This window comes from Prinia subflava, chromosome 9 (genome assembly GCF_021018805.1).
Source record: "Prinia subflava isolate CZ2003 ecotype Zambia chromosome 9, Cam_Psub_1.2, whole genome shotgun sequence".
Lineage (NCBI taxonomy): Eukaryota > Metazoa > Chordata > Aves > Passeriformes > Cisticolidae > Prinia > Prinia subflava.
Window position 1 is genome coordinate 32,624,145 of NC_086255.1, and position 17,256 is coordinate 32,641,400.

Here is a 17,256-nt window from a genome sequence, read left to right on the forward strand (position 1 = left end):
TCAAAACACCCTGGTTTATAACTCACCAAAGCAGAGGCGAAAATCCCAGCACAGAATTGTGGCAACAGCAAACCTCACATAAAGCTGCAGCTGCACATCCCAAACCTCCACGGCAGAGCTGGCAGCTGCCTTGGGACATGCACATCACAGCAGGATCCCTGCAAGGCTTTCCTGGGACATGGACACGCTTATCTGAGAGCCACAGAGCCCTGGAATCAGTCTGGAGCATCCAAGGAGCAGCAACTGGCAGGGTTGCTGTCATAACCTGCCCAGCAATCAGGAATGCAGGGAGAAAGCTGGGAAGCTGCAATGGACACAGCTGGGCAAGCCACAGCAGCTGTGCCAGGAGTAGATCCTTGCAGGAAATGCTGAGGGGAAAAGCTCAGGACCAGGGCTGGTGAGTGAGGCAGGGAGCCTGGGAAATGGCTGAGTCAAGCTAACAATCTCCAGGGCTGAGATAAAACCCTTTGGCAAAAGCCACGGGAATGAAAGCTGAAGTTTTCCTAGAAAACTCTTCCATCCACTCCAGCCTGGCCAAGAGTGTGAGTATTGAAGGGATGCAACACTTGCTGTAGGAAAATCAGCAGTGAAGAAGGTATTTGGAGGTCCAGCCACAATCCCAGTTCCCCTGGGGATGATGGGGACAAGCACCTGCTCTGCCCCATCTCACAGAACCATAGAATCCCTGACTGGTTTGGGTTGGAAGGGACTTTAAAGCTCATCTCATTCCACCCCCTGCCATGAGCAGGGCATCCTCTGCCAGACCAAGTTGTTCCAAAACCCATCCAGCCTGGCCTGGCCATCCCAGCAAGAAAAGCCACAACCACACCAGGTGCAAGCCTTGAAGTCTCTCCTATCCCTTATAAACCACAAAATCCCTCCTTGCCCAAATATTGTGGCTGCTGCAGCCTAAAAACCTGAAGGTGTGATGAGCTGTAGTGATGCCATGTGGAAGGGAAGCATCCAACAGACACGTGGAAGAGTTTTTCCATGGTAAAATCCAAGCAGGGCTTTCAAAGCACTTGAAAAAGCAGGCACTGCAAAGATCTAGAGGAATCCAGTGTGGCTGGATTTTAAGGAACAACCTGGAAGGGTTTGGTCTTAATCTTTTAAGAGGGGCCATTAAAAACACAAGGGGAAGGACCGGGTAATTTCATGCCAAAGGACGTAGTGGTTCCACCGTCACTCTGAGAACCAGAGGTCTGCAGGGGACATTTTAAAGGGTGTTAAGCAGGAAAGAGGAAAAGAAAGCTTTTTTTAGGGATTACAGCAGCATCAATCACCACCACACCCGTGAAGTTTGCACAGGCAGCACCATTTTGGGGAGGGTGGCTTTCGAGCAGCTCCCACACACCCTGAGGGCAAAGCCACGTTGTTCTCATCTCCCTGCCACACAAGTGCCAGCAGTGTGCCATTGCCACCACGGTCCTTCATGAACAGTGGCACTGGGGACCGCTCAAGTGTCCCCTCTGTGAAAAAGTCATATTGTGTGGCTCTACGTAGATATTTACTATATGCAATATGCTAGGTAGAAAAGTTATACTGTATTAACATTAGAATAATGTAGTGAATGTAGTTTTGTAATTAACAATAAGTTGTAGTATAATAGAAGCTGTGTATGTGTGTGATACTTTTTTTGCTCAAGAAGAAAAATTCTTCAGCACAGAGATAACATTCACAGAGGCCCCTAAACCTTCTAGTGAAGAAGAATTTATGGCCTCTTATCCACAGAACCCAACTTTCTCAAGGACGTATACTCTCATGTGTTTTTTGGTTTTTTTTTAATTAACAGAAAGCTTTTGTGACAAGAAATGGCTGAAAATTGCTTGTTTTACATAAGATATGAATAGTCATAAACCGAAGGCTTAAAAAGGAAGACTTCTCTTTGTTCTGGGCCCTTCTCCTTCCTAGCCTTTGTCTGGGGGGGAGGGGGGACGGTAGTCCCGGGCTACCTTCTTTGCTCTTATTGTCTCATAAATTGTCCTACTCTAAATAGTTTAACTTTTATTATTGTATGTGTATTATTAATTTTTTTATGTAACCATTTTTATTTTTATTAAATTTCCAAAAATCACAAAGCGAGTGATTGGCATTTATTACACCTCCCAGCCGTGCCCTGCGGTCCAAAGGGCAGGAAGCAAAGCAGGGACTGGTCCTTGGGAGGGAAGCCCAGCCATTCCCTTATCCTGTCCTTGAGCATTCCTGACTCCCAGCTGCTGCCTGCCAGCGTGGTGCCATCATCAGCTGGCATCCTCCAGGTTTGGAGCAGCCCAGCCGGGCAGAGGGGAATTCCCTGCCTGCAGCAGGGAATTGGAATGAGAGGAGCTTGGAGGTGCCTCCCAACCTTAACCCAACCAGGATTCTGTGATTCCCTGGGTTTTGTGATTCTCTGCTCACTGCCCCCTGCAGTCGTGCACCCCCAAACACAACCCCAAGCACAGAGAACACGTTCCCTTCTCCCAAAACCTCCAATGAGAGATTGCCTAAAAACTCCAGTGACAGGAACTGGGGTTTGGCATCAAACAGGAAAAGGGGGGCTACCAAAACACACCCTGACACTTCCTCTCTGGCCTCATCCCTACCCTGGTTTCACCACTTTACATTTTTTACCTGGCCATTGCATTTGGGGCTCTTTTTGGCCCGAACCAGTAATACCTCAGTATTTATTTTTGCACTGGCTTAACTATTTATGTGTGTGTATCTATATATGTATATATCTAGAGATTTTCTTCCTCCTCAAAACAGCAATGTGAAATCCTGGCTGATAAAGAGGAGGGACTGGGTTGAAATAACACAAAGTAAATCCATTTCAACAATCACACACGGGCCATGCTCATATTTCCCCCTCCCCACACACATCCCCAAAACAGATCAACAGCAAGAGATTTTTATGTGGATTTATTTTTTTTTACATTATGTTAGAGTTCAAAAAAAAAAAACCAACAAAATTAATAAATATTAAAAGTTAAAAAGCTCTGAATCTCATATGTACAAAACTTTATACATCATGGTAACACTGGACAAGGTTACAGCACAGGAATGACTCCATGCATCCACCTGGCTTAGGAGGGTGCAGGGGACCAGAGTCATCCTCTCCCTCCTGGAGACAAGACCAGAGACAGGACAAAGCCACCCAAGCTCAGCCTGCCTTCAGCTGGAATAAACTGCCCATCCCTGGAAGTGTTCAAGGCCAGGATGGGGCTTGGAGCAACCTGCTCTAGTGGAAGATGTCCCTGCCCGTGGCAGGAGGGCTGGAACTAGATGAGCTTCACGGTTTCTTCCAACCCAAACCATTCCAGGGTTCCATGAAACACGCAGTGCTGGGTGCCAGCCCTGCAGCATCACCACCGCAGAGCACCCACAGTTGATGGGGGGGAGGTTATCACACCCTGCTTTACATCTTCCCCCCTCTCAGCCTGAGGTCAGGATCAGCACCCACCCTGCAGCGCCCCTGCCCAAACACCCCAGGGACCCTGGCTGTGGGTGCCAGGAGCTGGGGCAGCCCCGAGCCACAGCTCTCCCCCGAGGTGCAGCAAGGAACCACCACAAATATTCCTTCAGCAATAAAAGCACCAAAGCCTAGGCCACCACGGGAGGGAGGGGCGCAGCTGGGAATTTGGGAGGAAGGACGTCACAGCCCATTTTTGAGGGGAAGGGAGGTCTTTTTGTTATGCTCCTTGGGGAGCGAACAAAGCGTTATCTTTGGCACAATAAATAAATGCTGGCACTCCCCTGGAGGGGTTGGCAAGGGGCACTCCAAGGGGTGAATCCCACCCTGGTATCCCCACAGGATCCCCTGTGGGTACCTTGCATATCCTGGATCTGGGCACTGCACAGGCACCCTCCATGTGCCCACTCCCACGAGGTGTGCCAGCTGTGTGGCTCAGACAGATGGGGGGCTTTGTTCCATGTTTTGGGATGCCCACCTAATGCCAAAGGGCAGCACCCAGGAGGCTGGGGACCTCCAGCCTCAAGTGCTTTAAGAGGAGTTGGAAAAATGCTCGTCCAGCCATGACTGGGGAGCAGGAGGGTGTTGGGAAGCTCCGGGGGAGCAATGCAGAATCCAATGCTTAAAACCTCATGCAAACAAAATGCAGAGGGGTCTCCATCCATTTCAGTCAAAGCACCCTGTCACAATCCATGCCAGACCAGGAAAATCACCCCAGGCCACCTCACCAGCAAGCCCTGGATAACTGCAGAGCTCACAAACGTTGTCCCTAGGGATGCCACATCCTACTCCTTGGATACGAGGGAAGCAGAACCCTCAGCAGCTGGGTGTTGGGCCAGCAGATGAACCCACAACACGCATGTTCTCCCAAGGACATCCCACTCTGCAGTGCCAAACTGGTCTACCTGCCAAGCCTCGCCTTCCTGGGACTCCACCTCCCCGTTCCCAAAACTTCCTCCCCCACAGATGCCACCTTCCCCTGCCACTGCACCCAGAGGTGCCCCAAGTACCAGAACCACGCCCCCTCAGGGACACACCATTTTTGGGTGGTTTTTGAGGACTGAAACTTATCAAGGCAAACCCTGTGCCCAGAGCTGGCCCAACATCCAGCAAGGAGAGGGCAGCCTAAGGCTCCTAAAGTGCTGTGCAGACGTTTAGTACTTGGCACAATAATTTGTGACAGCGTTAATCACCCCCTTTCTACCCCTTCCCAGGCAATGAGACATACAGATGAATCTTCATATGTCTCCTCTCCTCGTAACTGCCCCTAAAATCCACTCCTGGCTTCCCAGTCACTCCCAATTCCCCCTGGAAGCTGCTGCTGCCCCACAGGCACTGGGTCCAAGGGTGCAGGGATGAGGCTGGTGATCCTGGGGAGGCTGGGCATCACTGTCAGCTCAGGGCTGGCCAAGGGCAGTATTGACTAAAAAAATGTCACCCCCAGGTGACTGGCATTTTTGACACCAATTTTTGGTCTTTGACCTGGGGTTCTTATTGCTCACTTTGGAATCTCCTGGACCATCTCCTGCCTCCAGGACAGAAGCAGCTCTATGCTTGTCATGTTCCACCTTCCCCCAGATGTGTTTCCCAAACTCTCTACCCAACAGGGTCCGCCCAGAGCAGCAGTTTGGGATTTCCCCACATTTCTCCTCTCCTCACCCACTCCCTCCAGTTTCCCCGCTCGCCAGGATCTTCCCATTGCTATCCCCAAGCTCCAGGGCTGAACCACCAAGCCAGGACCCTCCTGTCCAGCACATCCTGTGTGGCTGCTTGGAGCAGGGGGAAGGAAAATGCAACATTAAAGCCATCCCCCTCCCACATCTTTTTAGCACCTTGGGAGGAAGCAGCCTGTCTACCTGCAGCTTTTTTTTTCTCTTTTCCACCTTTTTTTCCATGCCACTTTCAAAAAGCACCATGGCACGGCTGGGAGAGCAAGGGCTACCATGAGAAATGAGTCATTTTCCCAGGAATTTCTGGGTGTGGAGCCAAGTCGTTCCCAAACCTGGCAGTGCCACCCACGAAAACAATTTCTGGAAGTTGGGGGAGAGGAAAGAGATGGGGAGAAAGGGAGGGAAGAGGGAGAAAGGCTTTCCCTGCCTCACAGTGAGGTGGTCCCAAGCAGGTTACCTGGCCCCCTGGCCCCTTCCCGGCTCCCTCGGGGCAGGCAGCTCCCCTGGAAAAGCACCACTGCTGGAAATCCCAGGTGCTGGAGTGGGGTCCTCACCAGGCTCCCCCCGAGCCGGGGTAGTGGGGTAGGGGAAGAGCACCAGAGCAGGGCTGGGTGTGGTGGCTCCCTGGGGAACGCCAGTGACAGGGGGTGAGCCAGTGCTAGAGGAGGCTTTCTTCCCGCAGGATTCGCAGCAGAGCTTGTTGTATCCAGGGATGGAGCAGTAGCGAGCCAGCACCTCCATCTGGCAGAAGATGGACTTGTCCCCGAGGCAAGGCTCCCCTGGAGAGGGACAGAGCAGCACAACATAAGGTGGCATGAGGCTCCCAGCACTGCACCTCTCCAATGGGACTCCCAAAGGGAACAAGGTACCCTTTCAGGGTGCTGCCTATCCACATGGATAGGCCATGTGGATATCAGAAGGAAGTGGGCAAGAGGGAGCTGGAAAATGAAGCCAAAGTACTGAAGGAATCTGTGCATGGAGACAATACAGAGAGCAAGATGCACCAAACCAGGATGCACTGAGCCCCGGCTATGAAGGACTCCAAGCAAGAAAAAACCAGAAGCCATTCCTCTACTTAAAAAAAAAATCCAAGGTGGAAAGGAAAGGGCATAAAAAGCAGGAGGCAACGGGAGCCTGCACAGAAACTGCAGGACATCGTTCACCACAAGATGGCAATGGAGCAACAGACTTCGGAGCAGAGGCAGCGGGGATGCAGCAGCGCAGGGCAAAATTCCCCAGGGCCGCTGCTGGATGCGCTCCCACCTCTGCACTTCCCGAGGGGAGGTGCAGAAGTTCTCGGGAGGGTTATCCTGGGAAGCGCCGCCCTTACACGAGCACGGGCACTTACTGGAGGAGATCTTGTTCACGGGGTTTTTGGCTCCGTCCTGGGGCACCCGCTGCCCTTTGGTGGTGCCGTGGTCCCCGGCATCGGCACTGGCCGTGATGCCGGAGAGCTTCCCTGCAGAGAGAGCACCACGATGCCCAGCAGCCACGGGAGGCTGAGGGCACTCGAAATGCCTCCAGGAGGATGTTGGCTTTGTGTTAAGGGATCTCCTTAAAAATTAAATCCCTTAAGCACCCAGCATTTAAGCCGCTCAGACCCCACCCAAGATAAACTCGAGGGTGCCCATCTCCATCAGTTCATCACGTGTTCAAGCTGCCAGAAAACCCCAAACCAGCCAATGCCAGGGCTAAGAGCAGAGAACGGAAATATTTTGGCTGGCTTTTGACCTTTTTTTTTACTGCCAGCAGTATCGGGAACGTTCAACCCAACCTTGTCTGCTGGCATCCCCTGAAGCCACAACGGGCTGGAGGGTTGATCCCCACAAGCACAGGTCCCATCCCAGTGCCACCTCCTGCTCCTCCCCTCTCCTCTCACCCGGGCAGAGGGCCATGTGGCAGCCCTGGATGGCCTCTGGCTTGTCGCCCTCGCAGCGCGCGCCACTGTCACTGCCCTTGCACACCACCTGCCGCTGCTGGACACCTTCCCCGCAGGTCACCGAGCACTGCACCCAGACAGACACACAGACAGGCAGTCAGTGACAATGTGGGGACAGCCCTCCACCCCAACAGCACCCCAGGATGTGCTGATGACTATTCCCCAGGTGAATATTGCTTTCTGATATGGAGTTTCCGTCCCTGTCTCCCACGCTCTCTGCACAAGAATGCTCTCCCCTCTCTCACTTTTTCTCGCACCCTTATCCCCAGAAATATTCAAAGCCAGGTTTGGAATAGTGGAAGGTGACCTGACCAAGGCAAGGGCTTGGAATGAGTTAAGCTTTAAGGTCCCTTCCAACCCATTCCAGGACTCTGTGAAAACATCACTGTCTCTCTCCACCAAGGCCAAGCTGGCTGGGACTCTGAGCAGCCTGCTCTACTGGAAAGTGTCCCTGTCCATGGCAGGGGGGTTGGACTAGATGACCTTTACAGCTCCCTTTTAACCAAACCGTTCTAGGATTCCACTCCACAACCCCCTACAGGCACCTGACCTTTGCACCCACCTCCCATACCCTCCTCCCGGGGGCTTCCTCACCTCGGACCAGGCTCCTGTCCTCCACTGTGCGGGGCAGGGCAGGCGAGCGCAGGGCTGGCGCGTCTCGGGGCGCTGCCCGGTGCAGTATTTGGTGTGCAGGGTGCGGTTGGTGCCATCCTGCAGGCGCTGCACGCACTGCACCGCCCGCGCCTGCACCCCCAGCTTCCCGCAGGAGCGGCTGCAGGCACCCCACTCCTCAGCCACCCACCTGCTGGGGCGGGAAGACGGACATGGAGAAGGCATTGGAGGCAATGCTTAGGCTGGGAAGCGGCTGATAACACTCCCAAGGCGACCCCAGACCCATCCTTCCAGGAGGGATGGGCCACCAAGAGAGGACTTACATGGGCTCGGAGCATTCCTGGAGGTTACAGCGCCTCCGGATCGGCTTCGGCTTCTTGCCGTTGTCACAGAAGTTCCTGTGCACCATCCGGTTGTCGCTTTTCCGACGGCAGCCGTACTTGGTGTACTGGATGCCTGAGGGGGCAGAGCGTGGCCAGGGAGGTGATGGGTGTGGGGGTCCCTCCAGGTTCCCCCCAGGCCCTTCCCCTGCACCCCTGCTGGGATATGTCACCACTCAGGTGGGACCCAAGTTTGCTGAGGATGCTCGAGTGGCTGCTGGGCCCCAGCCCAGGGTCCCCCAGGCTGCTGTGGAGTGCACACAGCTCGTGGAAAATGCCTCAGCCCATGGCAGGGGTTTGAACCAGGTAACCTTTAAAGGTTCCTTCAAACCCAAACCACTCTGATTCCCAGAGCACAGGGTATTCCCCATGATCTGAGGGTCAGATCCCAGTGACTGTATGGACACGAGGCTTTCACCAGCAAACCTCAAGCCTACTTCTGTGCAAACCTTAGTAGTGGTCATCTTCAAAATCTCTGTTTCTTGGCTCAAATCCAGTTAAAAATAGCCAAGGAATTCAAAAATCATAGCAAGTCCATGGATAGGCAAAGGTAAGCACACACAAGCCTGTTTCCATAAGAAATCCGGCTAAAATGCTCACTTAAACTGCTTTGCAATAATTTCTCCTTGCCAGAGAGATGCCCCAAGGGACTCACACATATCCAAGCATCCCCCCAGGCATGCCCTGTAGGCTGTGATGGAGAGGGAGTTACCTCCTCCACACGCCTTGGAGCACTGGGACCAGCTCTTGAGGGCCCACTCGTAGGAATCCATCTCCTCCAGCAGGACATTGTTATTTCCAATCATGGGCAGCAGGTCTTCGTGGATGATGTACCGGTACATGAGGCTGCTCCTCACCTCCTCCTCCTGAGGAATGACCTGCAGGCACAGAGGGAGCACTCAGAGAGGGAAGAACCATGCCATGGGAAAGGGACCACGCGCCAGGGTGGCCTACACCCAAAACTGGGGAAGAACAAAGAGATGGATGGGAGCACAGACCTGCCATTCCCTGCATGTCCAGGGAACCCAACCTCTAATTCCCCACATACCAACATAACTAAAATGGGATTTGGAGTCATAAGCCATTGCTGCAGAGCAAAATGCAGCTGGACTCAAAGGCAAGTGCCCGAGCAGCACGTCCTTGTGCCATTCCCTCACGCAGCTTGTCACCCCTTGCTTTTGGCTGGCTCATTCTCTGGATTTAATGACATGCTCCACACTCTTCCTCTACCCACACCTTCCATCACCTTCCCATCACACCTCAGACCACCTCCCCTGTCTGTGACAGTCACCCCAAGCTCCCCAGAGCACATGCCAGCCAGGCTTACCAAAACACTGATGGCCTGGTGCAGGGGACCGCTGGTTTTCAGGCTCTCCTTGCCTTGTTCCACAGTGTACTCCCACTCCAAGCCCATCTCAATGAACACTTGGCTTTTGGCTTCTTTGCCCTTGGCATTCAGGATGAAGTTCCCCGTGGCTTGATTCTTAACAGCTGGAGGAGAAAGGAGGTATTGTCAACATCATTCCCTCTGGTCACTCACTTTGGAGGATGGGAATGACCCAAACAAGATCCTCCTTGGTGGGAATGATGAGAAAAGGGTTGAGAAAGGGTGAAGGGAGAGGAGAACTAGGGCGTGCTCACCGATGCTGTGGGATGCTGGCTCCATCTCTTCTATCTGAAGGTGCCTTGCTCCAGCTGGGATCTCAAACATCTTCAAAACACCTGAAAGGGAAGGACGAAGGAGGGAAGAGAAAGAGCAGGTTTCCTCCAACTGACACACGAATCTAGCTCGTGAATCTGCTTCCAAACCCACCCAGCCCTCTCACCTGGCTGCTTGGGGGTCTTGGCCAACGTGCCCTTCACCGTCCGGCAGTGGGAATTGTCCCCCCCGCAGACCCCACACTTGTCATCCTGCTTCAGGGAGCCAACCTCCTTGTCACAGCCGACGTGCTGGCACCCGGGGGAGGACAGGACAAGCCTGGGGTTACACACCTGCGGCCCAGCCCACCGCTCCACCACCCCCTCTGCTGCTCACGGGTTCAGTCCCCAAGGGCAGAACATGTGGCCCCATGGGGCTGAGCCCTCTCCTGGCCAGGGGAAGGGCAGGGACAGCCCCACCACAGCTCCTCACCACGCACTCGCCGCGCACACAGACGCTGTAGGGGTCCCGGTAGCTGCAGCGGGTCCCGTCGTGAACAACCTGGTTCATGAACACCACGTCCCCTGTGCCCTCGGACTGGCAGATCAGCTCACACTTCTGAGCATCTGCGGCAAAGGGAAGGGGAAAGGGGACAAAAAGGGAGGTGGGGGGAAAAAGGGGTTGTGGAAATTCATTAGGGTGGGTGAAAGCAGAAGCCAATCTCAGCTCAGTATGGCTGAGCACAGCCACAATTGCAAAGCCCAGAATATTTATGTGGCTGATCGCCCAAGTCCATTTGCTGCTCAAGAGCCTGCACTTTTGCCTGGTATACTCAGGAAATTAAGGGAAGGATAGGACACACTACACGAGGCTGCAATGCAAGGAGGCAGCTCTGCTCTGGAAACAGGCTGGGAGAGCTGGGAGTGCTCAGCCTGGAGAACCGAAGGCTCCAGGGAGAACTTAGAGCCCCTTCTAATGCCTGAAGGGGCTCCAAGAAAGCTGGAGAGGGTCTTTGGACAAGGAGAAAGGCCCAGAGTGTCAGGACAAGGCAGAATGGCTTCAGACTGACAGAAGGCAGGGTTAAATGGGGTGTTGGGAAGAAATTCGATATCGTGAAGGTGGTGAGGCACTGGCACAGGTTGCCCAGAGAAGCTGTGGCTCCCCCTGGATCCCAGGAAGTGTTCTTCCTACTGTGAGTAACCTAGTCTAGTCTAGTGGAAGGTGTCCCTGCCCGCGGCTGCAGGATTGGAATGAGATCATTGTTGAGATCCCTTCCAACCCAAACTGTTCTGTGATTCCGTGACTTTAAACAGCTGGCTGCTTGATGTTGGCTTATTGCACAACGGTTTCCAGCTCAGGAGCTTCCCACCGCCCAGCATCTGTGCAGCTGGCACAGTCTCCATCCCAGGGTGATGGCCACGAGGGCAGAGTCCTCTGGAGGAATTTGGCTACTGCTCCTTGGCTAGGACCTGCCACCACTCACCGTCATGGTGCTCGTAGGGAAGCCAGGAGTGTTTGCGGTTCTGGTGGGTGTAGTAGGAGTTGCGCTTGGAGCACTGCTGGGCACGGAAATCCTGGTAGGGCCCCGGGCACTCCTCGACATTGCACACCTGGTGCTCGTAGGTGGCTCCCGGGCACTGGCGCCCTCCGTACGCTGGGCTGGAAAATAAACCCAGTGGTTTGTAGGAGCGCTGGAGAGAGCACGGTGTTCAACCCCAGCGCAGCTCAGTGCCCCAACACACAGCCCAGCTCCCGCAGGAACGGATGTCCCCATCCCTGCCAACAAGAGGAAAAGCCAGGAACCGTTGGCTGGCGGCCACTTCCAGCTGGGAAAGGGGAGGGAGGCAAAATGCAGACGTACAGCGGGTTGTCGCAGCTCCGGCTGCGGGATCGCACGCCGCCCCCACAGGTCCTGGAGCACGAGCCGAACTTGGACCAGGAGCTCCAGCTGCCATCCTGGCTGTACGGCTGCTCTGACGTCTTCCAGATGCAGTGACCCTTGAAGCACCACTGGAAGGGAGGAGCAAGAATGAGTCCCAGACCTCTTCCAGAATGCTCAGCACCAGTGGAGAGCCCTCCTGCACCCACACCACTACAGAAATGGTAAAGCACGGGAGGAAGGTGCTCTTCATCGTGCCCTCAGACACATCCCTCCTACAGGAAGCAGGACCAGCCCCTACCTTGCCAGGAGAGCACTCGGTCCCATCCAAGGGCGGCCCCTTCTTGGTCTTGCAGAAGTAGGGGTTGTCCGGGTGGCTGCACCAGAGCTGCTTGCAGGGATCAAAGGTGCGGAACTGGGGAGCACAGAGGAGCTGGGCAGGGACAGCAGCAGCGAGAGCCAGCGGGCTGGGGGCAGCCAGGCCGGCTGGGGGTCCCAGGGAGGGGGGACGGTGTGGCCATACAGCCCGTACTCACTGCCGTGCACGTCTTGTACCCCACACCGAAGTCGAAGCGGCACTGCTCGTCCATGGAGTAATTGATTCCCGGCAGCTCGGGCAACGTGGGCCACTGGTGCTCAAAGGGGTCATCCAGGAGGCAGTCATAGGAGCTGCAGAGTCAGACAGAGGATTTCCTTCCATCACCCCATCCCTCAGCTCCAGGCCACTCTCCAAATTCAGCTATTGAGAAATCTTAATCCCAGAATGATTTGGGTCGGAACAGTCTTTCAAGGCCATAGAGTTCCACCCCCTGCCATGGGTAGGGACACCTTCCACTGGATCAGGTTCCTTCAAACCCCATCCAGCCTGGCCTTGGACTATTCCAGGGATCCAAGGGTAGCCACAACTTCTCTGGGCAACCTGTGCCAGGGCCTCACTTCCCTCACAGGAAAGAACTTTTTCATAATATCCCATCTAACCCTACTCTCTGTCAGTGGGAAGCCATTCCCCCTTGTCCAAAGCCCCTCTCCAGCTCTCTTGGAGCCCCTTTAGGCACTGGAAGAGCCTCTCCCTGGAGCCTTCTGCTCTCCAGGCCGAACACCCCCAGCTCTTCCAGCCTGTCTCCAGGAGGCATTTCGTCCCCAGGAGCATCTTTGGGTGTCAAAATCCACCAGCCAGGGTCTGAAGGGAGGACACCCCCTCCCAGCTGGAAGAGGCCTACTGGATGTAGCGGTTGAGCTCCTGCTTGCTGCAGCGGGACCAGTGGTAGCGGTGGAAGGCGGCCTGCACCAGCGGCGCCATGATGCTCCCCATGCTGGTCTCGTCAGCGCAGCGGTTGCCCTGGCCGTCGTGCTCCATGCCCAACCTGGCGGGAAAACCCCAAGGGATTTGGGACGCCTGCAGTGGCAGCAAGCCCTTGGCACAGCCACAGGCAGCTCTGCCCCCACGGCTTACACGTGTCCTGTCTCGTGGGCGACAACGAAGGCCGAGGAGAAGCCGTCCTCGTGGTTGAGGGTGCAGCTGCGGAGAGGGTGGCACATCCCCGTCACCGGAGCGTAGCCTGGGGCAAAGAGAGCAGGGAAGGACAGAGGAGGAGAGAAGAGAAAACCTTTTGAGAGGGGAGGGGGGAAAAATGAAAAATTAAGGCAAAAAAACCAATCAAACACAAATACATAACCTGGCTTGGCTGCAACAGAAGAAAAAACAGAGGGGAAGGCGCTGAAGAGCAGGGGCTGTCCAGGTCACTTGGATGGCAGCCTAAGGACTTGCTGACCACTGTGACCACCAAAATCCAGCAGAGGTTGCTCTGGGGTCTGCTGGCACCACTGTGCCCTTGTGCCAACACACCTGGGCAGGCAGCAGGGCAGAAACAGCACCCACAACACCCTGTCAGTGTGGGTGGCCAGGGCCTCCCAGCCCAGGAATGGCATCCCCCGCATCCTTCTTCATGTAAAACAAACAAAGGAGGAAAAAGAGAAGGAAAGGCATGAGGCGCTCCCCAGAGCCCTGCCAATAGCACAGCCCTGCTCCCCACGGGGCACACCCGCCGTGGCCCCAGGACCCCAGCCCTCGATCACGTGCAGTGCAGTGGGGCAGCTGTGGGCAGAGAAATCCTCCCCGGCCCAGGCAGCAATACATCACCTCCCTTTTGGTCACTTTTCCTTTCTTTTTCACCTAATTTCTGCCCAATTCAATTAACTTGTTGGCACGCTCCAGAATTTACTCCCAGAAGTTTTTTACGTACGTTGGTTTTTTTCTTAAGGCTGACCCTTTTTGGCATCAAGGGGGTTAGTGAAGGAAGGACTTACAGGTCAGAGAGGCAAAAGCAGGGCAGGACCATGCTGGATAACCCTGCCCTGGGGACTGGGATGCTGGAAGAGGAGAGCTCAGTGAGCCAGGAGTGGGCAGCAGCAGGAGAGGGGTGCTGATGAGCTGAGGGAGATGAACATCCCAACATCCACCTTGGCCAAACCACAGGGTCCACAGAGCCCCCCATCCTTGTGGATGTACCCACACCAAGTCACTCCTATAACGGGGTTTTAACCACAGAGTAATAAATCAAGCCCTGGATAAATCATTTTAAAAGACTTTTTTTTTTCCTTCCATGAAACTTTCCACAAGAAAGAATAAAGTTGTGGGAAGCTTCCTCTACAAGGGGAGGGCAAATGTATTTTGTCTAGGAAGAAAATTGGATAAATTCCCAACCAAAGCAGGTGTGGATGGGAGAAGGGACAAAGGAATATGAAAAGGTGGATGCTCACAAAGCCAGTATTTGGTAATGAGGACTCCAGTAAGAATTGGAAGGAGTATAAAAGGATCTCCACAGGAGATCGATGGCGAGAAGCAACTACCTGGAAAATATTTAATTCTGAGGACAAGCATCCTTCAGCCTAGATCAGAAAACCCCCCTGTGCCACCCACTGCAGAGAGACACAGAAACTCTTTGGGTGTTGACAAGACCTCTACAGCAGCAATTGATAATTTACAACCCATCTGTCCACTTGTTGGGGGTTAGATTTGGTTTTGGTTTTTTTTCCCTCTTCTCACAGAATTTTTTCCCATAAGTTTCCAAGAAGCCTTGATGACTACTTAGTCAGGACAAAAAGAGTGCTTGAGGGATATAGCAGCACGAAGCTACACCTATTGTTTTTGAGTCCCTGGGAGTGTCCCTCAGAGGTGAGAGATGATGAGCTTTGGGGAAAGGCAAAAAGACAGATCTGGGGAAGGGGGAGGCACTCTTGCTCTCAGCGCCGAGGAGGACGGTCAGGCTGCACTCTGCCTCTGCCTCGTCCTGGGAAATCTATCGTCATCTGCTGTGTACCCGGGAACCCTGAGCTCGCTTTCTCCAGCCTCTCCCCACCGCCGCTGCTTCTTCGGAGCTTTGAGGCTCTCCTGCTACTCTGTAGCCCTGCACTGCCCAGCCCTGCCGGGACACCCCTGCTGCTCCAGCTGCCAGCGCAGACCTCATCTCATCCACCGGCCTGGGACTTTTCCTTCCTTCCAGTTCGGCCTCTCGGAGTCCTGCAGGGGCACCCAGATCAAACTGCTCTGGGCTTTTTTGTAAAAGAAAGCTCTCAAGGTTCTTGGTTCTGTTTATTGTTGATGCTGTAGTTGTTGTTTGTTTGTCGTTTTGTCATATATACTAGTAAAGAGCTGTTATTCCTACCCCCATACCTCTGCCTGAAAGCTCCTTTAATTTTCCTTTTAATTGGAATAATTTGGAGGGAGGGGATTTGAATTCTCCATCTCTAGGGAGGTCCTGCCCCTTCCTAGCAGATATCTGTCTTTCAAACCGAGACACCACTGCTTTTCTCTTCAAAGGGATAATTTGGTGCCACACTCTGGTCCTTCATTCCATGCATCCCCGAGGATAACAGGGGTGTCAGGGAGCCACAAGGACTTTGTTTTGGGGAAAAGAGGGAAGAGCAAGCACAGTGTTACAACTCCAGCAGCAGAGGGAAATTCCCGGTGGATGAGGAGCTCCTTGTGCCATGCAGCACAGCCAGGCGAGGACACGGGGACATCCACAGAAAGTCCTGGAGATGTGTGACAAGCAGAGAGCCACATCCACAGGGAAAAGGGGAAGGAGCTGCTGGAAGGAGCACCCCCAGAGCAGGGCTACTCCATCAATCTCATGACTCCTCCCCACCAAGGGGCAGCCTAGGGAGTCTCCCCCTTCTGCCAAAAAAGGTCCTCTCACGAATGCCTTTGGACACAGTCACTTTGCCAGGAAGGGTCTAGAAAAACGAAACAAAAGCTGGCATTTCATCCATGTGACTCTGGACATGGAGAGCAGGGCAGGTCACCAGCCTGGCACAACCCAAGGTCTGCTATTTTGGTGGCCACAGGACACTCAGGAGGGTTTCCAGCTGGATATCTCCTGAGGTTCATCTCCTGCTGAGGGGGATCCCTTTCAGGGAGGTAATCCAAATTAGGACAGGTGTCCTTCTCCACCTTTCCTTCCTCCTGTGCACACCAGGAGGGTTTGTGGGTGACAATACCCACCCCATTCATGGCATCAAATGGAGCCTCCTGACAGAAATCCAGACCTGGCCACCAGGTGGAAAGGAGGAGATGGGAATTTGGAAGCAGCAGGCTCAGAACTGGGAAATGTCACCTCTCGTGATAACACCAAAGCACCTGTTTTCCTAATGGAGCCATGAAACATCAGAAGGTTTTCCTAAAAAATTTTATTAGCAAGGCCTCCAGCTTCTCAGACCACACCGGCAGAATCTCCACACCAAGAGGGTGAGAGATTCCTGCAGCAAAACTTCCTCTTTGACCCAGGATTATTGAATGCTCCCATGCCCAAGAAATAAATCCATATAAAAACAGGTTTTGAAGACTCTCCAGAGGACAGAATAAATCGATTGTCCCCATGGAGCTTCCTGTGGCGTTTCACCTTTTTTAATCTTCTTTTTATATTTTTAAGGCATTTTGGGCCAAGGGGAGGACTGGTAAATGAAATCAAGCAGCAGGAGGATAAATAAATGAAGTTGTTTTATCCATTTGGGTTGATGCTCTGGATTAATTCTCTGTCTCTCTCTCTCTTCTTCAGCACGTGAAGGAAAAAAATTACCGATTTTTATGACCTTTTTCTGGACCTTGCTGGCCAACAAACAGACTGCACTCACAAGAAATCCTCTCCTCCTCGCTGGCTTTTTCCACCCCAGCAGACTGCACGTACCTGATCGAGACAAATACAGTACCTTGCATACCTGCGGGCCCAAAATCTTGCCTGGTGAGGAAGACGGCGTGGTCGTGGTGCTCGGCGTGCGCCGGGTCGGCGCGCTGCTGCGAGTGCGCCCAGCGGCACACCTGCTCCAGGCTCCGCGACGGGTTCCCCCGCTCGATCAGCCCCACCGACTGCGGAGAGAACGGGAAAGCCGCTGGGAAGAGGAGGAGGTGTCGCCTTTTCCCCTGTGTAAGAGGGTCTGAAGATCCCTCATCTGCCTGATGACTGTCGAACAGAGGCTGAAAAGCCCAAGGACCCTAAAGCCACAGCACAGGAGCTCTGGCCTGACTGGGGTGGGATGTCTGCCAGGTTTCTCTCACAAGTGCATTCACCAGACCAAGAACTGCTACACGTCCCCACGGAAACCTGCACTATGACAATGAGTAGGGACAGATTGTGCTTGCTGGTGACCAGGCCCAGATCTGCTAGGTCCAAACCTGCCAACCAGCCTGTCC

The 17,256-nt window shown here is 53.9% G+C and overlaps 1 protein-coding gene across 2 annotated transcripts in view; it reads right to left on the reverse strand.

Moving 5' to 3' along the window:
* Positions 1-2,883: 2,883 nt before the first annotated feature.
* Positions 2,884-17,256, reverse strand: part of ADAMTS14 (ADAM metallopeptidase with thrombospondin type 1 motif 14) — a 31,177-nt gene continuing 16,804 nt past the window's right edge. Inside the window, exons 6-22 of one of the 2 annotated variants that reach the window (XM_063406250.1) lie at positions 16,785-16,932; positions 13,021-13,126; positions 12,788-12,931; positions 12,104-12,236; positions 11,869-11,982; positions 11,550-11,698; positions 11,172-11,347; positions 10,181-10,314; positions 9,876-9,999; positions 9,691-9,771; positions 9,377-9,540; positions 8,762-8,927; positions 7,993-8,125; positions 7,652-7,859; positions 6,998-7,124; positions 6,467-6,577; positions 2,884-5,897 (exon numbers count right to left, since the gene is read on the reverse strand). In XM_063406250.1, coding sequence (XP_063262320.1) covers positions 5,572-5,897; positions 6,467-6,577; positions 6,998-7,124; positions 7,652-7,859; positions 7,993-8,125; positions 8,762-8,927; positions 9,377-9,540; positions 9,691-9,771; positions 9,876-9,999; positions 10,181-10,314; positions 11,172-11,347; positions 11,550-11,698; positions 11,869-11,982; positions 12,104-12,236; positions 12,788-12,931; positions 13,021-13,126; positions 16,785-16,932 — 2,544 coding nt within the window. In that variant the 3' untranslated portion in view covers positions 2,884-5,571. Of the gene's footprint in view, positions 5,898-6,466; positions 6,578-6,997; positions 7,125-7,651; positions 7,860-7,992; positions 8,126-8,761; positions 8,928-9,376; positions 9,541-9,690; positions 9,772-9,875; positions 10,000-10,180; positions 10,315-11,171; positions 11,348-11,549; positions 11,699-11,868; positions 11,983-12,103; positions 12,237-12,787; positions 12,932-13,020; positions 13,127-16,775; positions 16,933-17,256 lie in introns of both variants that reach the window. The other variant, XM_063406249.1, reaches the window with a different exon arrangement.